The sequence below is a fragment of the Apteryx rowi genome, unplaced genomic scaffold (genome assembly GCF_003343035.1).
Source record: "Apteryx rowi isolate R43461 unplaced genomic scaffold, aptRow1 scaffold_396, whole genome shotgun sequence".
NCBI lineage: Eukaryota > Metazoa > Chordata > Aves > Apterygiformes > Apterygidae > Apteryx > Apteryx rowi.
Window position 1 is genome coordinate 521,356 of NW_020450485.1, and position 27,966 is coordinate 549,321.

Consider the following 27,966-nt stretch of genomic DNA (forward strand, 5'->3'; position numbering starts at 1 on the left):
GAATTACACAGGCTGCAGTCTGCTTTTATCTAAATTATACTGCAAGGGCACCTACCAAAGAGGGTGACGTTGATGTATCTCCCTCAGGCATTTATGCCAATACATCTGTATGGTGTAATCACACCACCTCAGGTCAAATAACACCTGGACCACAACCCATAGGGTTGGCTGCTAAGATATTCTTAACTTGTGGTCAGAGAGCCTGGAAGGGCATACCAGTAAAGCTGTGGGGGGACCATGTATCTTTGGACTTTTGACGATGTTTCATCCCAAAAAATTCTTAGTTAATGGAACTGTCCACACTCAAACAAAGCGGTCCACCCACGGCTTTACGTCAGGTTGCGATAGTAACGTAGAATTTTGGAATCCAGCAGAACGTATCTTGAGTAGTATTTTTGCAGGAATAGGGACTGCTCATGCTTTATCACAATTTAACAGATTAGGATKCTGGCTTGCAAAAGAAGCAAATCAATAAAGGATGCATTGTTGAATAAGGTGTCTTCCTCCTGAGATTAAGTGCAGCACCTTGACATAGTGTTTGAAAGAAAGCTCATAGAAATGGATTCACAAAGGAAATAACAATCATTTCTGATAAACACATCTTAGTTATTTGGATGGAAATGGGATGAGGAATGCTGATGACCCTTGAACAGATATTTGGGGGAGTGGGAGATAGAAAAGGTTTGCACAAATGGCCTCTCTTAGTTTGTGGTTGGATGAAGGCCAGTTGGCACACAGCAGGACCCAAGAATACTGTGCCAGCTGCAGGCTGTGTTCACACATCGTCTGAGAAGGCTACAGCCTGTTCTCAGTCTTTGTCCTCCAACATGTAGCAATATCACTCTCTCAAACCTGGTGACTCAGTTGCTCTTATGAATGTTCCCTATCTAATTTCAGTTCAGAAAAGTCAGACAGATCAGTTTAATCTTTATTAGTTTGGTCTTATGACTGAAAAGATTTAGAGGGTCCAGCCAGTTAACTGAAGATGGTGGCAAGTCTAGTGGGAGGGAGCAATGAATACCTGGGAATGGTAACGTCTACACTTGACAACAGGCATGTTAACTTTGACTCAGCCTCCCCTTCTTCCTTGGGTGGTAGGTTTCTGAACTGGTTCATATTTGCAACTCTGGCAACCACAGTCTAGACTAAAATGTTGTTTTCCCTTCAGTTCTGATGTACACCAATAATCACCTGTCATGTTGCCCTTGATGCTGGCAAAACCTGCAGATTTTCCTACAGACATCAGAATAAATGGTCAAAGTTGTTGGGTGTATCATGAAGTACAATGCTGAAATCCACACACTGGTTCTGACATAAATGAGCTGCTAAAAAACCTTGACCACCATAAATCTCTACAATGTACGAAAAAAGAGGTGATTATTTATACACCTAGTGTGGAGATTAACTTTAAGCGCACAAGCTTAAAACACTTTGAAAGACTTAATGTTATCCTATCCCACACTTTTCAGTACACATAGCACATAACATGAGAGAGTTTCAGAAGGGAAGGAAGGCAGCAGTGCAGTGCATTTATTCTTCAAAAATGTCATTAAAATATTATAGTGAGAACAAGGAGAGAGCCATTAATTCTAGAATATTATGCAAAATAGGTGGCAGCGCCATTCCGAAGGGTCATGGTGGTTCACTTTTAATTACCCTGTTAAAGAAAGAAAACCAAGGTCTTCTGTGATAAGTAGATTTGGGCATGCAAGATGTGGTAGCGATAATCCAAAGTATATATTTAGTGGCCTGTTTGAAAGGAAGCTGACATTTTCAAATGGTAGTGTAGGGACTACACAAAGAGAGCAGAAAAGGAATTATAAAAAACTTACCTAATGCTGTTCTTGCTGGTGTGGCATCTTTTTTAATCCAAAAGGATACCCAGGAAAGAACAACTGTTAATATACAGGGAATGTATGTTTGGATAGTGAAGTATCCCATTCTTCTACTTAAATCAAAGTATATAGTCATGACTACATAATCACCTGCAATAAAGCAAAGAAAATAAAAAATGATATTGTGGTAAGATACAGACAGTTATTCACTGAGCTGCTAATTTTTAAGCCTTACAAACATACTGTATATGAAATATTTCTTAGTGTTTTGAGAGCATCTGTGCAGTAGTGCTCACATAAATCAGAATTTAAATAAGCCTTTCCATTCTCATGGAATTCCGTTAGCTTTAGCTTTAGGTCTCTGCAGAAATGTTGACCTATTTGGACAGCAGCAAGCAGAGGCCCTCAGGAGTCATTCTTGATGAAGAAATTTTTAGCTTTCCAGACTTGGTATTTCTAGATGACTCCATGGCTACAAACATGAAGCTACCATCATTCATCAGATTCTGTAACCAAGCTACACTAAATCCCTTTTCTTCAGCAGGCTGTGCCTTCCTTGCCCTAATTTTAAGTCTGAGTGACTTCAGCTTTCCTCTTTCAAGATGTGAACCAGGCTGTAGGGGGTCTTTATGACAGGTGAAGCATGTGCATGAGTACCATGACATGAAAAGTCATTTACAGACACTAGAACCTCAATATGGGAGCAAGAGGTCAAACTGCATGCTTTTAAAGGTCTCGCCACTAAAAATCAAGAGTCTGCTTCTGTCAACTCCTCCGTTTCAAAGCTGTAATGGTCAATTCTAGTATCTGTAAACCTTAAGAAGATGAGCCTGGGAATAAAGTTTATTATTCTGCTGAATACTAAAATTCATAAAATCAAGGGCTCAGTAAGAAGGCTGGTTGATCACACATTATACAATTTTATTCACAGTGTCTCTGCTGTTCACCCTCATGGCTCTGCAGGGGATAATAACCTGTCCCTCTGTCTCTCTCTCTACCCAGGAGAGCCTAACAACCTTATCACCTCTGTCCTTACTAACAGCTTCCTCTGCTTCACAGGTGTTAACTATCCTTCTCCCTCAAATACTCACAGCAATTAATGATAATGAAATTGAGCAGAGAGCAATTTCTGTACTTAGCTTGAAATTTGTTGCTTCCATTTCAGATGTAAAGAAGAACTTATATGCCTGAAAACTTTTCTTTTTTTTTTGTCTGACTACATTACTTGATCTAATATGTTACATTGCTTCTCATTACAAACCTTGCTTTTCTAGAATAGAATATTTGCACCATAAATTGTTTGCAATAGGTAGGCATATCTGTCCTGTTACAGCAAACTGCCAAAGACTGAAGAAATTAGGAGCACAGAGGGATTAATCCCTAAAGATATTTGCATATGACTCTCTCAAATAGGAACATAACAGGTTCATTAGGAGTTGAAAAAATGCAGTTAATCTTTTAATAACAGAAAGCATAAGAACAAAACCATTGAATACAGTGGACATTTTGACTATAGCTTAAGATTTCATAGAGAATAAATTAATTCAGTAAAAATAACTTTCAGCCAAATTCTCTCTGAAGGCCACTATAAAATGAGTGAACTAACATAAGTTATGAAGTCAAAAACAAATAAAAATCTGAGGGTGGTGTTTGGGAAGAGAAACTTAGAACAATAAGTAAAAAGCAAAACTTTCTGTGTGTAAATACATCACTCTGAGACAGATAGATAGGAAAGAGGTGGATATGCCTGTGGGCATCACACTTCTGTTGGATGAATGCACAGATATTCATGAGTGCTGTGCCAGTGAAGAGCATGTGTCCAGGGAAATTGAATAGTGGTTCCAGAAGCACTGTGTATTTGGCATAATGGGATAGCGCTTTAATGAAAGAGCTCGCTGCCACTGAAAGTATGAAGCATTGCTACGTGCACTGTCACTACATACTGAGACTTGTGGGTTGTTCATAGTCAGCATGTTATTTTCATGGTACCAATCCCCAGTACTTTTCTCTATGCAGGGAATGGGATCAGGGAACTGATGTGGGTTAATAAACATTAGTTCTTCTGGTTTATTTTTAAACTACATCAGTTCCCTAATCTGGTTCACTGCACGGCTGAAGAAAGACTTGTACCACCACAACTGAGGTGATTGTGCAGGAACAGGAGTAAGGAGCCAAAGGCTGTGTAAACCAGTGCTTCTACTGATGGGAGTTAACCCAACCACAACGGAAAACAGTTATGATAATGTTGCAAAGGTTGTCTGTGAAGACAGAAGAATGAGCAAAAAAGGAAGTCAAAGATTCTACAGGAAACGGTGACAAGTCTTTACCTTTCTCTTACTCAGTCATTGTACATGTACCTTTATAAACTGTAAACTGTACATCTATAGATAAGCTGTTTGAGAATGGTAGAAGGCAAAGCATGTTGCACACTTCTCATTTTATACAGCAATACATGTTACACACAGTTTAAGTACACGCAAAAGTCACTGCTCCTCTGACTTGTATTACCGTGAAATCCAGCAGAACAAATGAGAATGGGGCTAGATACTGGACACAGTAAGGTAAAGTCCCTGCTTGGAAGGTCTTTGACTGATATAACCTGATAAACTGAGAGCTAGAGAAAGTTATGAAGCATTTCACCTGTTTTGCAGACAGGAACTGAGGCAGAGATTAAATGACATGAAAAGCTTCAGCACATTTAGTCAGGAACTGATTCAATATCTTCCAGGGGCGGGATTAATCTCACCAGTGTTTTAGGCATCTATAAGGCAGATTCTACAGATGATCTAGTCATTGTGGCCTCCTTTTATACTTAATGAAGTAATTTTAATATGTGGTTTATCTACCCTGTTTTAAAGGTTCACTTTAAAAGGAGCTGAATGTGCCCACAAGATTTCCGTTTTTCTCCAGTGATTAAAAAAGGAGTGGCTAGCTCAGATGTGGACAGTGACACTGTAGACGCAGACTGTCCAATGAATCAACCACAACCCTTGATCCCAGGATGAAAGCTTCTCCACAAAACTGCTACTTCTTTGAGGATTATTTAATCAAATTATAATAACCTTCTTAGCCTTTTTAAAGTGTATTTTAACTATTTTCCTCCTTTTATTTTGTTGTTAAACTTTATGCTCTGATCTTGGAGGACCTGTGCAACTTCTCTACTTGCTCCTCTGTTCTACTCCACTTTTGTCTTCCTCTCTTCCTTCCCCTGCTCTTAAGTCTTCTTTATTACAACAGAACTTTTCATTTTCTCTTTATCCCAATTAAAAACTTGCCAAGATATCCCTTCTTTTCAGAACATATTTCCAGCTAGATAAATACAGGAACTGTGACTTGGCTGAATTTTACAGAGAGCTGCAATTTCCCAAGTATCCAACAAAGATCCATAGAAGTCGAACAAATACTCAAAGATGAAATCCTAGGAGAATGATAGGCTGCATTCATTTATTCACTTACCTATTTTTATTGTCTGGAATCCAGACAAAAATTCTCACAGTTTGGAAGGGAGACCCAGTCACAGGGGCAGCAGCTGTGCATAGGGACTTATATATTGTACCCTCTGTGTTGTTTTCTAACTTAAAGGAACACACTGACAGATTATATACCAATAGATTGAGAGAACAATTAGATTTAATAGAACTACTGGTGCAAAGCAGACATAAGAGGAGAATTAGCTGGCTGTCCCATAGTATTGTAATGGTGATTAGGGAGAAGAGCAGCTCAGAGACTATGAATGCTGATGATAATGCTTATTGGCAGGAGGAAATCACCTCTGCTGAAACACAAGACCCGAACTGGAAGCACAAATGTTGGGATTGCTGTAAAAGGCAAGCGTTTTTCTGTACAACATGTACTAGCTGTATTTTTTTAATAATTATGGTAAATTAAGATATGCAACTAAATGACACTTCAGTTCTTTTATCTTCAGCCAAGTCAACTTCTGTTGAGACTCTTAAATTGTCCCTTTGCATAGAGAAGGTCAGGCATGCATGTACCACAGCTACTTCCCTTTGATGCAGAGCTCCAAACTGCATTATTTTTATTATTAAAGTCTACATTATTCCTACCAGAAGTCCACATTATGTATCTAAAAGCACTTGTCTGCTGTCTGAAAGAGTGCATCAAGGAAAGTAGCCATGGTACATACATTTCTGACTTTCTCTACACACACAAAACAATTTGACAGATACTTAATGTTCAGGGACAACTAATATGCAAACCATCGAATCTCTCCTCTCTTCTAAGAAGCGTGATGTACATTTCATCTTGTATGTCCTGCAGGCATGAGAATCCAAAGGAGAGAAAGAGCTTTTATGCACTCTGCACTGTGCCTCGTTGTTCCTTCATCAGCCTTCAGAGCACCACCTGCCATTACTGCGACTGCTGGAAGAGGAGCTAGTGTCGATTGTGCAACAAAGCCCTGCAGTGCAGACAAGACAGGAAAACCTCATTCCAGACTGTAAATCATTAAATCAGTGAACTTGGTTTAAAAATAATCTCCTGATGATTTCCCTGCTGGGACCGTGGGAACAACTAATATTAAAAAACCTTCACTTTGAAACTCAGAGAGGCATTCTACTTTTTAACAGCTTAAATAATTTCCCAAGAAAGCAAACTAACTTTTAACTGAACTATCAGACCAATTCACTGAAATAATGAAAATTAGCTTGAGGCAAGATAGTGCACTACAGGTTTTCTATAACAAGAGCTGAAGATGCATCTTGAGGCAGCAAATGTGAAGGAATAGCAATAGTGCAGCAATGCTTCCTATGGAACCAAGATGACTGCTGTCTGTAACCCATAGGACTTGTATTAGTTTAACTTTCTAATTCAAAAGTAGGACACTATTTGGAACAATAATGATTTTTTTAAGGAATAATCACTGTGGATTTTAATGAACAATGCTACACTATAGCCTATTTCCTTTGTCTGTTGAAGACTAAGGACATGGCTGACTGAATTGCCAGAAGTTTGCCTGCAATGCACTAAAAACAGCTCCCTTAAAGGTGAAATGTTTGAGCAGAATCCAATTGGTTATTTTATTTTACATAAATCTTTTCAAAATACAAAATGTTGTACTGTATAGCATTTCTTTAATCAAACCACATTATACTCTCTTACTATACATTTTTTCTCTCATCCTCCCATTATACTGAGGCTAGCAAGTACTGCAATCTCAGTTATTGTAGAAGAAAGTTAAATGATGAATGACTTTACAAAGACTGCAACATGAAACTACAATCCACATATAGAGTAATTTCAGCATGTAAGTGAGAGTTACACTCTAATTGTTCACCACTAGAGATGGGGAATAATTAGGAGTGACAGAGTTTATCCATGTAGTTACAAGAGTCTGATTACAGGAAAAAAAGGAATAGTCATTAGAAGGAGGCCTCACAGAGTATGTCACGAGTATTTCTTTGTTGATCTATGGGACCACAGAGAGTACACTGAGGTATTTTCCCTATTATCTTAATAAATCAAATCTACTTAGTAGCTAGCAACCTAATTTTGCAATCTTCAGTATTTCCTTCTTTTTTTCCATTTTATTTCTATCTGGAAGCCAAGAAAAGACCCTATTTAATCCTGTCATTCACTCATCACTGTTCCTTTCCTCCCAACTTTTTCTCTGACCTTAACTTTTCCAAAGGTCTCTGTTTTATTTCCTGAACTAGGTTTCTGTGCTTTCTTAGTAAGCTGAAAATTTCCTGTCAGTTTGGTCACTGCCTATCAGGCATACAGTACAGTGTTCTTGAGTTGCAAGCTCCTTCATTTACAATTCTTATCTCTGATGTCAGGACAGAACTGTAATATGTGTGATTTGAAAAAAGTGTCTCAAACAGGAGACCACTCTRGTGGTTGATTACGTGGGTCAGACAGATGGTAAGTAAAGCCAGTGAAGAAATATATTTTCATTAGAATGCGTACATATAGAAGTTTTCCCAAAACCTTCACCAGAGGGGTTTTCTGGAAGTGACCTGTGCTATCGTGGTAGTGCTGGTACCAATTAGGGATGGGGAAGTTCAGGTTCAAGAGCTGGTCTCAGGTTCCAGATTTTGCACAATCTCGAAAGAATACCTCAGCCCAAAATCAGGCAGAAATGGAGACTGTGGTACAAAACCTGGTCCTGCCTAATTCATCATAGAAATTTTCTTCCAAATCAGACAGAGTTGTCATGCAAATCAGGTCTTTTCATATCCCAGGGCATCCTAACCACTCAGGGGCATGTCTAGTTGGAGTTCAGGCTGTCCTCCTATTACCACTACTGAAAGGAGAACAGACAGATCAGAATTTCTTACTTAAGGTACACTTTACCTATTACTGACATTTCGGCAGCTTGTCTGCCTACAGAGCTGATATCCCATGCTAAAGTCACTTTCCTAGATGGTTGTTCTCTCAGCAGTCCAGGTATGGAGAAGGTTTAAACTTTGGAAGATGCAATGACCAAGCAAAATGGTGGAAGAAACAGCCGAATTGCCTCACAAGTGGTTATGACTCCAGAACCAGCTATTATTAGAATAGAATGGAAAGGGATGAAATTGATTTTGTAGTTGCTTCTTGGGGAGAAATGTAGAAGAAGTGAAAGTCCTGAAAGCATCATTAAAAATGTTTTCATCTTCTTTGGAATCTCCATAAACAACAAAGAAATACTGAGGGCTTGTTGCAGGCTTAAATTGACTCTTCCAAATTGTGTCACTCAGCTTGCATCAAGAGTTTTCACTGCCAGGAGCAATCTTTGATCCATAGCACTTTAAGATCAAACCAAAAAAAAAAAAAAAAGAAAGAAAAAAGGCTGAGGTCGTGCTGTCATGTAAGGACTTGTCTGATATTTCCCTYGGCTGCTCTGGCCTTTCAGGTGTCTTCTTGTGACTGACACATATGCTTGGGCAGGAGTACACGTACTGCAGAGTGACATTCACACCTCATCCCAGATAAATTGAACATTGTTAGAGTAATAACATGCCCACATTACATACAAAATTTCTGGATGATCTGTGTGTTTAAACACACAAGAAACGTATACAGGTCTTCAGAACTGACATTTATTATATGCATTTCCATAGCAGCTATGGGACGCCTAGTCACAGGCAAGGACCTTATATAATAGATGTCGTACAAACATAGAACAAAATAGCAGTCTGTGCTCCAAAATCTCAGACTGTGAATTTATAATTGTCTTGGGCTTTCATAGTGTGTGCGTGTGTGTGTGTGTGTACGCTTATGCGTGCGTGTGTGCAAAAGCACAGTGTAGCCCTGGCTAGCTTTCAACACTTATAACTGAAATGCAGATTTCTCCAGAGATGCATGCACACCATGAGTGCCAATTCATTGCTTAAGTTTACTGTTACCATAAAGAAATGGCTATATTAATATACAAAAGAAAAAGAAGCTTATGGCCAACAGCATTGCTTGTTTTTGCTTGTAAATATCATGTTCAGTTATATATATACACACATATCCATAAACATGAATAATAAGAATCAAATAATGACAGATTATTCTAAAGAGTGAAAAACAAAGGCTGACTGAAGTCAATAGATTTTTTAAAGTCAGTTAAGACCAAGACTTGGCCCTGATTTGTCATCACAACAGGAAGATGTTCATTTGTTTTTTCTTGTGTAATTACAAGAGGAAGTATAATATCGAGGAACACATTTTTACTTGAAGCTATTCCTTTTTTTTAACATCAGCATCAAAAAATTTGCATTTAGTGCTAGTTCTTCTTCCTTAGGCAGTAAATTTTCTTTTTTTATATACAAGTAGAATTTTCAAAAGAGTTTTGTAAAATGTCAGTTTTATTGAATAAAATATTGCCTGTTTTTACCTGTTTTTAAAAGTTATGTTTCCAGCACAAAAAATATTTCATCCTCTGATTTTTAAATCTGGAGTTTCCATGAATTTGTTCATATTGATACATTTTTCAGAATTATTGACATACATAATCTGTGTGCTGAAACCATTCATGAAGAACTAAAATTAAAAAAAAAAGGCACCTTTTTCAAAATTTAAATTCATTGTGTCCCACAGTCATTTGCAACCTAGTAGTCAGTATTACTTATGCCCTAACCAATTCATTATATCCTGTATTGACACTTTTAAATAGTTTATTTTGATTCAGTTGTAATTATTTCACTGTCTGTAGCTGCAACCCTTATCTTCTGTTAAGTGCCTGAAATACTTTGAGTATACTTGGGAGATGGATCAACATCCATGAATATAACTGACCTCCAAAACTAATTCCAAAAATAGGAGCTTTGAGACAAAAAAGCATGAATGATTACAGTGTTTGGTTGCATGATAAAGCATGTTTTGCTTATTTATACTTATAGGTTGTTCTGCCAAATCCACCTGTTCGTTGTTCCCAGTCCTATTATTGTACATAATACTCTCTCCCAAGAAGGCTGTGTGAAGTTATAGCATCTTATTCATCTATGCAGTATTGTAAGCATCACAGTTGCTTTCGGGCAGTTCAGGCCTATTATCTCTAGGCATAATGACATTTTTGTTTTAAAAACATGAGGGGTCATTTAGTATGTTCTTTCAAATAGGGTACTAACGAAAATGCTTGATTTTTGACTACTGTAAGGTACAAATAATACTGGAAAATCCTCAAAAAATGTAGTTTCATCAAACTACATAATGGGAATAAAAATGTATACCACCACAAGCAAGAATTTGATCCATGATTACATGTCTGGTTTGATTTCTGTCTTAACAGTAGAAAAGACTCACATATAATCCTTTTGCATTTATGTATCAAGCTGAGAAGAAATCAATATACAAATGTGAGGTAGCATGCATTATCCATTACTCATTATTCATAAGAACATATTGTTATTTACCATAAATAGACTTTCTTTTGTTCTTAAAGAATAAAGGTGAACAATAGCAGATGAAGTAAAAACAGTAATAAATTACTGTATCTGTCTGTGTCAGTGAAAGTAGATCAGAGAAGAAGATGTGAAAATGAATGCCATTTATGTAGAAATCTTTTTTTGAGAGGGTTTACTGACTGGAAGATGTGCAATGCTTATATAAAAAGGAACAATCTTCATGCTCCACAAAGTACCAAAGTAGGAGGTCTGAGAAGACACAATGATAATGACTCTTGCATTGATTTTGCTCTTAATATGCACCAAATCACGCATGGGAACCCCCAGTTTTATGTCATCTGTCAATGCTGATCATTTCACAGTTATTTCTAGTACTGAATTTATTACTCATAAGAGCTGTTGTTTGCAGTAGGAGGCCCCTTTGTATTGAGGTTTGCTATGAAGTCTCACAGGCTTCAACATTAACATTTCTGCCCTGCAGAATTTTATTGAGAGACATTAGAAAAATGTACTGAAATCTCCTTGAACTTTAGGGTAAGTCAGACTTACCTAGATTAATACTAAATTCAGACTGTTGAATCTGATTCATATTTAGGAATTACAGTTTTCTAGAGAAGCTTGGGAATTTTCAAAGAAAATGTTGTTTCTCAGGGGATAAAAGTAGTTGTTGAAACAAAACCAGTAACGGATTGGATTTGGTGAGCATTAATTCCAAAAACAGTCAAAACAGTTTTGAATTCATTAAAAAATCCCTTTTTAACATTTTCCAAATAAAATGTTCTCTTTTCTTTCCCCACTTCATGCATAGAAATTTTTTTTAAATAAAGAAAATTGCCCCTTTTCCTTCAAGGAAAACACTTATGATCTCTTAATACAGGGAATGTTTTCCAGTCTCTAATAGTTCTTCTGGCTCTTTTGTGTACTCTGCAACTTTTCAAAATACCTCCTGAAAGGCAGCCATCAGAATTAGGACTTATACTTTAACAGCTGCTGTATCAGTATCAAATACAGAGGTGATATAAATGTCCTCCTTCTAGATGATATTCCTCTGAATACATCTCCAAAATATGTACGAGGTATTTTGGCCATACCCTCACATCAAGAATATGTTTTAAACTGACTATTAATTGCCGAGAGACCTCCCCAAATCTTTAGAAGTGCAACACCTAAATTTGCAGATCTCCAGTTATGGCAAAGCATAGTCCATAGGCTTCACTCACAAATATATGGCTTTTTGTTCTGAAGTACTGAAATGTATATTGGCACATAAATCCAAGGTACAAAGATACCTGCCCTGCTTTCTACCAGTGACCTGTTCTCTTAATGACTGGTCACTCCCTCAATCTTTATGTCACTTGTAAACTTAATGAGTTTTAATGTTATATTTGTTTCTGCATCACTGATAAAATATATTAAATAGCATCAAGCCAGAAGCCATAACATCCTCGACAGAAAGTCCTGATTAACAATGATTTTTCTATCTATATTTTGAATCCTGCCAGGTAGTCAAATTTTAATCATTTGCTGTGTGCCACTATGATTTTTTTATCACTGTAGTTTCTTAATCAAAATGTCATATGGCGTCAAGTGAGATGTCTTACAAAAGTACATTATATCTGCAAAAAATATATAATCTCAAAAGATGATTTTGAGTTAGTTTGACAGGACCAAGTTTCTATGAATGAATTGGTGTTAATTATATTACCCTCTAAGTTTTTATTAATCCATTCCTGGATCAGCTGTTCCATTACTTTGCTTGAGACCAATGCCAGGACAACAGGCCTGTAATTACTTTGGTCATTCTGTTTACAGTTTTTTGAAAATGCAAAAATAATATTTTTCCCCCCCAATCCACTGAAACTTCCATGAGGACTTGTTACACATGGACAGTGCTGATCCCTGGTCAACTCTTTAAACTGTTGCTACCAAAAGATATGTTAATTAAACAAAGGGTAATGAAGGGGTTATGATGACTATATTTATATTTGCTTAGCCACCAGTATGTCACCTGGCTTTTTTCCAAATACAGAAATATTACCAAAAATGTCTACTTTTTCATCATCGGTGCTGCCAGTTCCTCCATGTCTATGTCATAGGCTAGTATGATTAGAATTAATTAGGACTCCTTCTCTTCCTCATATGTTCTCATGCTTCTCTTAGCTGTAGACTATCTGCCTTCTAATCTTGGTAAATTGCTGTCCAATTCCTTTTACCGTGTTTATACATGTTGTTTCTTTTTACTGTTGCTTTTACCTCTTTTTTACGCAAAGCTCTTTTCTAAACTAGTGCTTTCTTTCCTTGTGAACATGAGATGTGGCTTTTTGGATGTCTAGAAACTTTATTTTAAATGACTCCAATTACAGTTCAAATTTCTCTAGTTCTCTTCCTAACTGATTGGCTTTTTGATTCTTTTCACTTTTGAGAGTCTTATTTTTTCAAAGTGCTGAGTTCATATGTGGCTGTGCATAAAATCAGTGTCTGGTAACATATATTCTCTATTTACCACACATAAAAACAACAAATGATTATTTGTACTCCAAAAACCTATAACATTTAGTTTATTTTTTACACTCTAACTTTTTATCTCACACAGAATTCCTGCATGGTACAGGCAGTACTTTTTGAGTTAAGAAATTGTAAAAGGTAAGGTCAAGAAATTCCAAGGGATATTAGTACTTGCTGAAGGGGATTTCTAGCATAGTCTTTCAGATTAAAGGTGACAGCACAGCTATTTTTCACTTCACATTATAGGTAGATGTGTTTTGTTTTTCTGCAGAGCTATTTGGTAGTCTGTAACACATGCAAGCTTGCATTCTGCTTGCTGCTTTATATTGATAAATATGTATTCACAATTATTTACTTCCAAGATGTTGCACAGCTGGAAAATGTAATGTCACTTCTGACTGTGTATTATTTTAGCTTCTTTTTTGCCTACTCAAGCATAACTGGATTGTTATCAGTCTTTCTTACATTCCCAGCAGTCAGTATTTTGTCTCTTCAAGTTTCATTGATACCACCTTTTAAATGTATATTCATAAATAAGTGCCTTTATTAATTTTTCTAGCTTGTACCTTTGGTATTCATGTGATGTTTTTTCCCTCACATCCCCTAGTGCCTTTGCTGCTGTTAATAAGTTCGTTTTGTGCTAACTAAATGCTCACTTTTTTCCTGTTCCTACTGGCCATTTGTCTTTAGTGTACTGCCCTTCTCCATAATCTAGCCAGTCTGTTCAGCTCTTCAAAGTTCTTTTGTGATGAATGAAAAAGCCAGCTTAAATCTCATCCAAATCCAACTACTTCTCATCTGTTCATATCTATTTATGAGTAATATTTTTCATTTCTGAACTCGAAACTCATAAGCCTTCACTAGTTTTTATCACAAGTATTTCCTTCTTCTAGTTCGACTGGTAATGAACTTTGTTTTAACCTGCCAATAATGTTGGCTTAAAACTGTTTAAGACAGAAAATGAGAGTTTTAGCCCAAGTTTGGTGATATTGCTTTCCTCACCTCTCTAGGGAATTATTTTTGCTTATCAGTGAATTCTCTTAATCTGATATTCAGCATTATGAAATATTTAAGTTACAGGAGAATAACATACACTGAGTTTTTGAAGGGACTATTGTTAAATTACACACTGTCATAAAAACTACCAATACTATTTCTGTTGAAAATGAAAAAATAGAGCTGTTTTCCCTGAGTACCTTTCAACAGCACCTTTCAACCATTCTCTTTAATTCTGGACAAGAGCCTATTGGTCTTTCTACATCTTCCCTGTAAGACCCAGAAAAGGATGAAGCACCATAAAGAACTGCAGAGAGAAGAAAGGACCCCTTTCAAATTTTGAAGAGAAGAATGGGCAGGGTAAGTGGTTTCATTCACAATTCACAGTTGATTGTAAAAGGGAACAACTATAGTACAGAAAGAGATCTACACCTATTGATGCCAGAAATTAACTAGTTTTTTGGCAAACAAGAGGCCAGGTCTGTGTAATGAAGCCAGAGCAAACTATGGATGTGTTTTTCAGCTATGCTAATTTTTTGAAGAACATATAGTAATATCTTTGGTAATTACCTTATAGGTTCCTGTTTGCCTCAACTACAAATACCTAGTAATTATGTAAAAATGTATGAGGTTTTGGGGAGTAGAGTGGCCTGCTTTACTTCAACCCACAGCTCACTGTGAATCATCTATCCAAATGGGACTGTATGAGGACTATACGTCAGATGTGCTCAAATTACAAGGGAATATGAGATGAATTCTAATTGTAATACTGCAAAGTCTTTGCAAATTCAGCAGCTTCAGCCAAGTATTTACAAGAGGACGACAATTTTGGAATAGCTAAATATAGAAGAGTCTATTAATTTTTAACTACTTAATGAGTGTGCTGCTGTAGTAACTGAAACCCAGGCTGTACACAGAAGCAAACAACAGAGAACGTGATTTAAAGTTTTTTTTTTCCCAAAGGTTTGTAAAATATTAATGTTTCCTCAGTGCTCTGGCACCTGCTTGTGGTGTAGCTATATGAATGCCTTGCTAATATTGATGGACTGCCAGTCTCTTTGGGCCTCCCGGTCTACAGTGATCACTTGGGACCATGGCTACTGAGCATCCTTAGGACACAAGGTCCCTCATGATCGCCTCTGCTCCAAAGGGCCACCTTCAGTGAGAGATACTGGCTGTGCCTGAAGCCTTACTGCAGGCTTGCTAGCTGACATGGAATTAAATGTATTATGAACTCTGGCCTGAGACTGGTCCTCAGCCTGTTACACAGATTGGATAACACGTACTTCTGAGCATTTTCTCCTAAATATATTTGTTTTACATATACAAATAGAATCTATCAGTAGTGGTGGTCTAATGAAAAGAGTATGGGGTTTACATCCTCAACACTGCACTCAAATTAAGTCTTCCAAAGAAGAAAGTGTAGCAATGTTTCCATTTGTGAAGGGCTTAGGCTTACAAAGATAAAGTGTGCAATGAGGTAACAAAGGGACAATCAGAAAATTTCATTAAAGGTCTTAATTTAAGCCTCTGATTTTTTTCTATAGCCAGCACTGTCTTTGCCCTGTGCTTTGCTTCCACAGGAGAATCTGCAAAGTGGGGAGAAAACATATACACAAAATGGTAACAGGCTAGAAAGAACTGGTTGGGAGATATTCAACCTTGTAGGAAGGAAATTCAACAAATCCATAAAAAGTTGTAGTCCCATTGAAATAGTACACACACATTTGCAACCTAAACACTTACAAAACAGCCATCATATCTGGGACCTACGTTGTCTAAAGAGCTACCCGAGCAATAATCAATTCTGGGAAAGGAGCACGAGCAAGTTTTTCATATTTCCCCCCCAAAACATCACTGATTTTAGAAACCATCAGACTTACTCGAGAATGAAGCACCTTATTTGCACAGGTCAGTCATGGCTCTTAGTAAGACAATTAATATACATGATGTTTAGTGGGATACGACCTGATTGGAAAAGTCAGCTTGAGGAAGAAGACTACTCTTAAGATTCAACCCTTGAATCCTCTGTGAAGAGTGTAATAGGCAAGTGCAGTGGTTGGATTTATGCTAAGAGCACCTGTTTACTGAGCACTGGCTTTTGACCGCTCAATGATTTGTTATTTATACAATATTCATGAGGAGCTTTAGATTAGCTCAGTGTAGAGGTGAGCACTGTTTAAACAGGTGATCCATGAATTTATGTCAGGAGGGAGTAAAGTATGCTGTGTATATTTGTTCCAATAAAAAGTGCTTTTGGAAGAAAAGCTGAGGAGGAACCAAGACATTGTGCCCGTCCCTTTTTATCCTTTTCTTTCTTTTTATTTTCTTTACTGTTATTGCTCTTAACAATGAAAGTCTATTCTTGTGTACAGACTACACTTTATAAAATGAGAAGATGTCCCTTCTAGAACTGAGTTACTGCTGACCAATTATTCTTGCATTTACTGATGGGCCTGACTATGTCAGGATGCTCCATGTGAGGCTTAATACTTTAAGCAAAGAAAGCTATTTGGATATTCAGATTAGTTTTCCATCATGTTTTTCCTTTGATTACACACTCTGAGCCCTGACCACCAATAATTTTATTCTACACCTAGAACTCCACTCGGCATTATGTCACACTTGTACCAGACTGTGCAGTGATTTTGTGATAGGAATAATGGGAATAAGCAAACTTGTGCCCTATGACAACAGAAGTACTCAGTTAAGCCATTATGTTATTTAGCCCCTGGAATTAGGTTTCTATGGCACTGCCAATCAGTTATGGAAAACTTTGGGGTTCTGTGCATAAATAAAATGTTAATGAGATGTTAATGTCAGGTGTAACTTCCTTAAGCCATCAGAAAATGAATAGGAGAGGCTGTTAAAACTGAAGTGCTTGGAAGAGCCTTAAGAATCATTTGTGATGCAAGTAGGTTGCTTTTCCATTAATGTTTACCTGCATTTTTAGGACAAGGACAACAACACTGATACATAACAAACTGAAAATGACAAGTCATCTATGAGCACTGCCTTGGATTTTTATTCTTTTTATTTGTAGTTGCATTTGGTCAGCATTTCCCTGACTGTTTAGGGATGTATTGGTCATCTGTGCGAATGTATTCAGAGCTGAATTTTGGCAATCAATACCTCAGCCTTGGAGCTTTTTTACCCTATAAAAAAAGAAGAAAGTTGTTCCACTGAATAACTGAAGAAGCTGAATAGCTGAGGGTGCTATTTTTAGTACAATTCATAACCTAGTTTGATTTAGACTGTTATTTTGAGCAAATATTGTAATTAATGAGTGACATGAACTATTTGCTTTGGTTATTTTGGAAACATGGTATTGAACCATAATACTGAAGAAAAAACAAACCAAACCTCATACCCCTTCTTACTCTGAGAATATCTTCAAATCAATTCAGTTATGAAATCTCTAACCACTTCCTCCTTGCTTTTCTCCTTGAATCAACCCTCTACCTGGCTTATGTCAGCTGGAGCTACCTATTCCAAGGTAGTCCTCATTTCTATTTCACTATTTCCTTATTATGATTTCTTTCCTAATTTAAGCAAAGAGATATAGGCAATTTAGCTCCATCTCAAACTAACACACACCTTTTTTTTCCTCTAGCGTACTCCCTCTTACTCTATGAATCGTTTTGGAAATTATCACTTCAAAAGTTTTCTATACATTGCATCTTAATGTCAGAAAACACAATTTGTTCTTTAAAATAATTATTAAAAACAGTTAGCCTTTTGATGAAGACAGCTAAACCTATGAATAATGCTGTCTTCTAAATACTAGCCAGAGTGATCTATACTCTTTCAGGATAATGTCTCCATCAGAAATGGCTTGCATAATTAATTCCCATGAGCACTGAGAAATATCCTCCTATTCTTGTGATAATTTTTATAACACCATTCCTGAATTATTCGTATTAAGTGGATTTAATCAAGCCCTGGATGATTTAATGTAGTAGACAGTATTATAAAAACATTTCTGATATATTTCCATTGCTGTGAAAACCCATAAACATAAAAGATAACTCTTAGGACTGAAGCAATATGTGAAGGTAGTAGCTCTAGCCTGCAAGATTACAATTTGGTTAAACTTGATATCTATGTTGTTCCCTGCCATTCCACCCCTTCAACCTTGGAATAAAGGACTTCAGCAATAACTGGCATTCTTACTTCATGGGTATGTATCTACTCCATCTTTGAATGGATACACAACCCTGCAATAACTTAGATTAAAAAAGAAGAAGAACTGGACGCCAAGTCAGTCAGGATTATTCCTCACCCCAGACAGGCAATCCAGGATCTGAAGCTTCTAATCTAACTATAATATTTCTGATGTTCATAATAAAAGACTTGGATGGATATAAACAATGTCAGGGTTCAAAGCTCTTGGGTCTAGAGCTTGTGAGTGCACAAAAGAAATAACAACTAACCCCCTGCCCTCTAAAGCTGGCATGTTCTGTTTTCAGTTGTCAGTTGTACATCTTTTTCCTTGCAAGACTTTTCTTGAGGAAAATTGCTGTGCTTTTACATTAGCCTGTCCAGCCAAATGAGGCTCTTCAGGTTCTCTCTCATAGTGATTGTACAAGATAATTCTTTAAAAGAGTTCATGTCAAAATGAGCAGACTACAGTGTTAAAAGCTGAAACCTTTGCTTTTGTTTCTTGTATTCTACAAGGTGTCTTTCAGTACAGAGCAGTGCATTGTTAATGCAGATTGCATTGATTTTCCCTGCATGAGCCTATCAAGTCTCACAAAGCCTAAAGCCTAGCCAACAGGGAATATTACATTTTTGATAGTTCCCTCCAGATACCACTGAATGACAAAAAGCAGAAATGGTCAAACGTTTGCAGTTACCACATTTAGAAGGTATTTTGTTTGTTTGTGTGTGTGCGTGATAAAGCGAGCAGCCTCCTTTCTTGATTTTCATCCAAAGTTTGGTAGAATCAATGCCATGTATTAAATCGGTCGACCTAACACTTCCTGATTAAAAAATAAAAAAGGTTCTTTTGGACATTTTTTTCTTTATTTGCAGACCATCCTGCAGCCCTACTGATACTTGAACTGAGTGACTGATACTGCCTATGATCATTTAGTCCCCCATGCTAGAAGAGGATAAAACACACACATTTTGTCATGGAGTTCACAGGTATTTTGTTGACAGCAGAAGAATGGTGAAATCTGAGGGTCTTGGACTCCCTTCCAGGTTTTGAACAGCAATGCACTCTTTCCACCAAGCTTAATATATTTTGTCTCTGTCCAGAGTCTTTTCTCTTTCACAGCTCTGACTCTGTTCTGTTTATTCAAACAGTTTGATCATTGGACTCTACCAGCTTCTCAACGCAGTCCCAGGCTCCTGGTCCCTGCAGTCTCTGTTTTCCCCTGTACCCCAATCTTTCTAACATTGAACTGCTCCATTTCCTACTACAAGACAGTTTTCTTGTCCAACCTTACCCAAGCTCCTTCACTGCTTTTTATTTTCCTGTCTTACCAGCCTCTAGTCTCATTTTTCCTATTTTGCCTCTCCCTGGGTATCAGTGTCCTTGTCCAACCAGTCACAGCCCCCTCAGTCCTGCCTACCACTTCCTCACCACTTCCCTGCTCTGTCTTCTCCTAGAAGCTTTTAAGATTGTTTAATGAATTGATTAATGAAGTGTGAACACTAGTGAGGCAAAAATCACCAAATGAGGCATGCTTTTAGGTTAATTAAGTTTTGGGAGAACTATGACCTGGAAGAGAATTGTTTCTTCCTGGATCTACAGGACATTTTTACATTTTTCCTTCAGTGTGATCTCCTGACCTGAGGGACCCTGGTGTGGGCCCATACACTTTTCAAACACAAAATGAAACAAGGTATTTTCTCTGGAAAGCTGTCAGTCTGGATTGATTAACTCTAAGGTACAAGCTCTTTCTTCTGTGCCTTAACTCACAAAGGGACCTCACACAGGAAGAGTGAAGACATTTTAAACTTAACTACCTATCTTTCTCAAAATTATTTATTTCAATATAACTTTCTTTTCATAATTTTGTATTATTTCAGCTTTTTCATGTTTTATTTATGCAGTGAAATCTTTTGGAAGCATAAATCCTTCCATTGCTCATGTGCTTTGAATAAGAAGTAACTAAACATTAAACAGAATACCTAACTGGCAAAAACTGCTCAAAAGCTAGCTACTTAAATGGACAGGCAGGAGACTGGGCCATAGTCTTAGAAATGTCAGGTCATGCCAGTCTGTTTTACATTGTTGTACTACATATTTCAAGAAAAAGTGAGAGGAGGACTAGATCTCTTCTGGACACTTCATTTACCGTAAGTCAGTATGTCCTGCAGATATCTCCAAGCGCTTAAGCATTTTCTCTATAAGGTTATAGCAAGTTTTAATGATGTTTGGATGACTGAACATGTTTGATTAATAAAACTGCTGCTTTTCATTATTAATGCTAAGGTTGTCAGCTTAGTAAAAACTCTGAATTGGAAAATCAAAGCTAGAAATCATCAGAGATCCTGTAATACTTATGCTTGGGACTGCATTTACATGGAATTGCAGAGGGAGAAAACTACTCTTTCATCAATGGAAACAGTACATGTTTAATTCCACAGACACTGTTACAAAGAGGTATTCCTCTTTTTTTTTTTTTTTTTAAGCATAATTAACTGGATCTTGATGTGAATCTCAGTTTATGTATTTCAGCTGAACAAGTAAATCTTCCCTCTTTCTTTCTTCCATAAATTTCTTCTTTCAGTCTTCAGTTCTGTAAATCATTAGGCATTCAGTTTCTGCAGTGATAAAAATGGCATAAATATATCTGTAGTAGGAAATAAGTACATAAAATCAAATATAGTTTAAAATATTAAGATTGAATCCCTGTTGTCTTGCCTTTTTATCAAGTCATGTGAATTTGGACAAAATAATTTTAAATATTACAATTCTGACTGGCTGTTATTTTTACATCCCCTTTACACTAGTGTAGTTGACTGCATTAGACTCAAGAAAAGAGAGAACCAGTATCCCTGTCTCCTCTGTTCGTCCTTGTTTCCCTAAATTTAGTAGTCTTTCTATAACATGTATCCATCCACAAATCCCTTCCAGGGAGGTCCCTAAAAGTAGGAAGACGCAGGATGAACATACAGGACAATCTACCTCTTAAGCATTTTGTCAAGTCAATTTTGCAGCATGAAAAGCTGCCAACCCTTTAAAAATAGGTTTGCTTTTTTGCTTTTCTCTTTATGATAGACAGTGATTTAAATATTCAGTGCTGATATCTGGATGTCTGATAATATGAAATGGTGGGGAACAGGGCAGGTGAGGGGAAGAAAACAAAGTACCCTGAGGAAAGCTAATCAGGTTAAAATTTATCTATTATTAAACTGTGACTTGTTTGAATCAATCCTGATTCAGAACAGCAGCAGGGATCAGTTTTCCAGAACTCCGTGATCACAGTCATAACCATGTCAGCAGAGGAGTTTGAACAGGAAAGGTAAATAAGAAAAAGAGTTTCTGCATTGGAACATGAAAAGACTTTTTATTATGTATAATACTAAGTCGGATCCTAATTTTTCATTAGGATATCTTCTGGTTACTTTCAAAAGAAACCTACATACACAAATAGGGATCACTAAAGCTGGAGTTAATTGCTGGCTTTTTTGAATACTGGCTTGTTTTTATGGGCAACTCATTTCACCTTTGCTTCTCACTCTGATGATCATTTCATGATCTCATGCAAAATTTACTCTGTCCTGCTTTTGTCTGTCTTACCTTTGACAGCAGCTCTCTCTAAAGCAGATGAAATCAGGCCTCTTAAATTTGTGTGTCCATGCACATAACTCCTTTCAGGGTAAATACAATCTTTTAATTTTGCATCGTGCCTAGTCTAAAAGCCATTGAGCTACTTAAAAATAAATTCACTCTGAACCAAGAATAGGTCTGAAAAGTTTAATGTGCTGTGGTTTGCTAAATCATTACAATATCAGATTTGTGCTCTGCTGGATCAAACCAAGGTACAGATCTGAGACCATTCAGGCAAGAGTACACAAACACATTCTGAACTGGCACTTCTCAGTTACCAGAATCATACACCAATTTGCTGCCACTGCATGGTGTAAGAGTGCTGCCTCCTTTCCCAGTCTGCACTGCTGTATTTGTTGCATTGTGGGATGACTGATGTGCTTCTCCTGGAGCGGGAGAAAAACAGCAGAAGAGAGTGAGCCATGGAGTTAAGACTTCAAAACAGGAAACAATCTCATAGATGTCTCTATGCCATGCCACTATCAGGCAAGGTTGCCACTGCAGGAGTAACACACCCTCTGCATCTCCTGTAGAGTCAACCATACAGCAACATGGATTCATGCTTGCAGTCAAAGTTGTGACAGAGACTTTTCAACTCGCTATATGGCCTGAGATAGAGCACATGATTGTCCAATGCATCATGGATGTTACTTAGGGCAGGCAGCAGAGGTGGAGACAGAAACAATCTCTCTAGTATCTGGGTCTGAGGGAAGAGAAGTGAACTGTTATGCTGCAAAATGTGGAAAGAACAATCATCAGAGCAGGAAGAATTTCAGGCAGGAGAAGGCAACATTCATGAACAGCTGTGCTGAACTTACCCCTTATTTGATGTTGCAGATGACCAACAGGAACATCCTACCAAAGTACTGAAATCCTACCAAGTACTGAAAGAGATTTGCATTGTTCAGTTGGAAGCTGGCAACCCTTGACTACCATCGCTCTGCTGACTGCAGAGTGCAAGCAGATTGTATCTGGAAAGACAACAGCCACGTATATGATTCAAAAGGTGACACTTGTCAGTCCCAAGGTTCTTGGTGTACATTACCATGTGGCTGATGAACACAAAGGAGAGGGCAGTCTGTTGATTGAGCTGTTCCTGAAATACTGACCTAAGTTGTTCCTTATAGGGCCCCAATTCCTAGGAACTTGTTCATTCTCTGCAGAGGTCTCTGCTCCCACAAAGGTCTGATGATGATCCTAGAATCCTACATCCTCCTTAGAAGAGAAGAATCAAACTTGTATAAAAGGAAATCCCAGCTACTTTGCCAAAGTATTTCTGTTGCAATCCAGAACTACTTCCTCATCCCTATGTGACTCTTCAATCCCAACACCACTGTTGGGAATCCTTCATTAATGGGTCATTAATGAGCTTTCTTTGAGAAATTCTTCAGAGCCCTGGTCCTGCATTGCTCCCGCTCCCTGAATGTTCATATTGCTGTACCTATGGGGAGATGGTGCAATAAGCCATACTGATGTGTTGCCAGTGAGGAATACCGAACCCTCCAGAACCCTATTAAATCCAGCCCCTGTGTACACCTCCAAATTGGAGGCTGGCACATGGAACCAGGAGAATGTGAATGGCTCTCGTGTGGCCTGACTCTGGTTAGGTGACCACATCATGCCTCCAGGTACAGAAGGAAAGGTCTGAACGAAAGAGCCAATAAATCAAGAACAGGAAAGAGGTCTGCAGCAAATGATCGAAGATGGATAAAGGCCTTATTCCAGCAGGTGCTCAAAGGGAAAGTAAAGGCAAAGCCCCAAACTGCATTAAAGAAAGGACAGTAGTACTGAAAGAAAATGGTCTTTGGGATGAAGAAGTGGAAAGGAGGAGAAAGAAGCAGGCAAAGAGGCCTAAAGGTTAGGTGTTGAAAGCTTAGCTGACTTGGACATGTTAAGAGTGGAATTGGCATAAAACTGGCCAAAGCAGAGATAACCTGACATTTCTGACCACATCTGAACTGGAACGTGAGATTGTAAGTGATCTCCACTATTTACAATGTGTCTGTGGTGTTTTTGACCCCACATGAGGAGCTATAAGCTTTACTCTTTTATTGAGGCACATCCCAAGATTAAAATTTTAAGATTGTACTTAAGAAATGTGATTGTCTAAAGAAGGCTTCATCTCCTTTTTGTTTAACATATCATTCTCAAACTCACCCTGAGTACTGCGAAATTAAGTTGTTATTTGTTTAGTATTTGCAAAATTTGATGAATAATTTAACTATACAATTATTAAAAAAACCTCTTTATGAAATATCAACTAAAACTGCATTATCTGTTTCTCATCTGGATGACAACCTTCCTAAAAGAGAGAAGAATGAATGACTTTCAGAACCATTAAAAAAAAATAACAAAAATGACAAAATCCTGTGTTAATGTGCATGAAGGTTTTTGAAGTACAGGAATCAAAAACATGAACACAGTGAAAAAATCAACATTATTTTTTTCTTCTTCAGTTCCACTCTGGATTGACTTATGTCCTTTTATACTTACAGAAATTCAAATGAGATGATATTAGGTGAAGGCATTTCTGAAATACATATTGCTAAGATTACCTCATTGTCACTGTATTTCAGAATAGCCTTCTGAAGAAAGCTGAAAATGATACCATCATCTTACATGTACTGAATGGCATCAACTTCAAGTAATAATTGTTTAGAAAGAAGCTTACGATAAGCAAACAATGATTTCATTTTTCCATCCTTTTTTCTGAGCCAGTATCAATAGCAAAAAATAACCAAAACACTATATATAGGGTTGTACAAAAATCTTACTGAAGTCAAAGGGAACTTTCCTCAAGAAAATGGTGGATTGCAGTCTTCAATGTTCTTTTTTCAGCAGTGGAAACACTGGCTTCTGACCCTCATTAAGTATGCAAAGTCATGTTTACAATATTCTTCAAGAAATTATTATTTCCAGAAGTTACAGTGTTTGAGATCTGTTTTTTTTTCTATCAATTTTTTAAACACTTGTGGAAGCAGTGGAAGAAAATAGGCATTTATTTATGAATTTTGGAAATTGTAAAAAATGTTCAGTTTTAAGGGTTCCTTTACACAAGTTACCTTACAATGAAACACTTAATAGGGTATTAGTATGCTTGGAAGTGTTTGGGAATGTTATAGCTGATTTAATCTCAGATTAAACTACAGGAGTAATTTTCTCTTTCCTAAGCAGGACTAGGAACTGGGTGCACAATAATTGCCAGCAGTGCTCCTCTTTTAGAAATAGTTTTGAGAATAGGTCAAAAAGGGATATATTGGCAGCCCAATATCAGAGAAAATGAGAAATTATGGAAAAAAAGTGCAATGAAAAATGTTTTGTTTTTGCTGTGATTTCTAAACTTCTCAGGAGCTCCACTGTTGTAAGAAGGTTTTTTGCCATGAAATAGTCAATTTTTGCACAAAGGAATCAAACCTGTTTAAAACACTGGTTTGTTTTAAGCCTGTGACAAGAGGAACACATTTTATTATGTTTTAAGAAATCCTTCACTCCCAGGTGATAGAAAACTTATTAGCAGCCCGAAATCCAGTTCTCAGCACACCTCATTGTGGATCTATTTTTTAGTGCATTATGTCAGAGGATGGGATAAAGCACCATTTGCAATGGGCTTGGGCCTGAAATGAATTATGAGCGTACAGCTGAGCAGAAGGAACTGCTGTTATCTCAGGTGACATGACTAAAACCAAAGTTTCTATACCTGTAAACTGCAGTGTAGAGTGTCAAGACCAAAATAGCTGCCAGCTACCTAATATGCTATTAGAGGAAACTGAAGGTCAGCTCTGCGCTCTTGCTAGTGTTCCTTGAGGGAGACTTGTGGGAACTTTTGTGCGCCCAAGATTGAGAATACTCATCCAGGATGTGCTTCATTAAAGACTGGATGGTCCCACCTCACTACATAGCCCCCTCGCTTTCATGTTTATCTTTCTGTGTCTTCAAGCAAAAGAGATGAATGTTTCTGATGAAGCCTGTCCCAAGAGCAGATACAACTTGAAGGCAGCTTGAGTTGAAACTGAATTGCAGATGCAATTTAAATTCCAGGTGGCTAAGCCAGGGGTGATCTGGATTTCAGAGTTTGCTGAGGGGGTCCTTGCAGGTACTGTGGAGACCTACACAAGGACTACTTTTTTTTCTTGAAGTGCTGTTCAGGATGTGCCCTTAGGAATTAATCTATTTATTGTTATAAATGAGAAGAAGCTACAATAAGGCTTCTTCACATTTGAATGCACTTCTTTCTTTGTCTATTGACACAGGCAACATTTACCAAGTTTTCTTCTTTTTTTTTTTGGAAACATTTAGAAAAACAGACAGACATGCTCACTCCTATTGGAGGAAGTAAGAATAAGGATAAAATGGAGAGTTTGGAAGAGGAGTCTATAAATTCGTATCACTACAACAGATACTTGGCCCAATGTTTTGTATTGATAGACATATGCTTAACAGTATTTATTTTCTGGGAGGCAGCCTTATAAAGACATTAACTAGATTGAGAGAATTCAAACCAGAGTGGACCAAGAGACACATTAAAACCATTATCCTCAATTCTGGCTTCAGGTTTGCCTAGTTTCACACTATTTTGACAAGTGTCCACCTGCAGCAGGAAGATGTATAGAAATTTCAAGATTTTTAACACCTTTATGTGCTTCATAGCAGCCTGTATCTAGTGAACAATGTATAAGATGCATACGCTTTTTCTCTTCAAGCTACTTTACAGTTCTTCTGTGATTCTGCTACTTCACTTTGCTAAAAGGATTTCTATTCTGAACCAATAATATTGAAGGAATAATTCGGCACACTGTTTAATAATATGCAAAAGACATGTCTGAAGCTATGGACATGAAGAGCAGAAAACTCTTCAAATATTTTTCTACTCTAACTGCTTCTACTGTAGGTCTGCAATTAACTTCAATACSTTCTTGAATTTAAATGTGGGTGGTGGGTCTGTACTTTGTAGATGAAAATCTTTATTTTATACTTATATACAAATAAGCTGCTCTCCTTATGTACAACAACATGCATTATTTTGTTTTGTTTTGGTTATTTTCCAGATCCAGGACAGACCTGAAAGATTTGAACAAGTGAAACAGAACTTACTGCAATGGTAGGCACTTAAAACAACAAAGAGAGAGATAGCTGTGGATTGTTTCTGTTCAAGAAAGATAAGGTAGATGGGATTACGAAACTCTTGCATTAGGGAGGAACGGAGATCTTTAATGTAGCTGAAAGTACTCTTCCAAATGCCAGTCTTTGGGGATTATGTCAGAATGACAATTTAATATTTCCTCTCCCTTGAGAACGAATACAAGACAGTCCACAACAATGGTAATATTCTGAAAAACAGGAAAGGGTTTTTGAAGAGAGGCTTAGAACAAAATGTCGCACTAACTATTTTGCAAAATTTAATTTTTTGGTAGATTAGGTGATAATCCATTTTGGTGTCTTCTGCAAAGTTTATTTTAAAAACACTGCAATGCACTGTGACTGATGCAAGCCTAAATTTCTGTCACTGCCAAACTTGGCACAAGTGCCAAGGGGTTCACCTTTAGTTCTCTATGGGATGCTGTGGTAGCCCTGGCCATGACAGGCGTCCTTACCTTTCAGGAACACCATCTCATATTATCCCATGGCATTACTATGCTTGCATCTGTTGGAAGGTTTGGAAATTTCCTAGACACATACTCCTGTACTGTACCATTTCCTTAGCTATCTCACAGAATATCAGGTTGTATGGCAGATAATGGAAAGAATCATATCGGCTTCAGTAGGTGCTGGATCAGTCCAGCATCAAACAACTAATCATAGAAGAGATTTTGGTTCTTGCCGGTGTAACTAGGAAACAAGAAGTGTTGACTGCAGTGGAGTTATTATTACGAACAGGACCTGAATGTTGTGAATAATAGCTGCAGAAAATGGTCCTAGAGAGATGAGCTACCATGACCACACAATAAGAATCCGGGAACATGACCCCAGTGTCAAAGAGTAAAAGCTAAATTTAGAGAAATCTTGCTAGTAC

General features: G+C 37.4%; 1 protein-coding gene across 1 annotated transcript in view; it reads right to left on the reverse strand.

Annotated features, from left to right (window-relative positions):
• The window catches only part of GABRG3 (gamma-aminobutyric acid type A receptor gamma3 subunit), a 330,885-nt gene that overhangs the window by 17,347 nt on the left and 285,572 nt on the right, over positions 1 to 27,966 (reverse strand). The window contains exon 7 of the mRNA XM_026074700.1: positions 1,833 to 1,985. Within this exon, the coding sequence (XP_025930485.1) occupies positions 1,833 to 1,985 (153 nt within the window). The remainder of the gene's footprint in view (positions 1 to 1,832; positions 1,986 to 27,966) is intronic.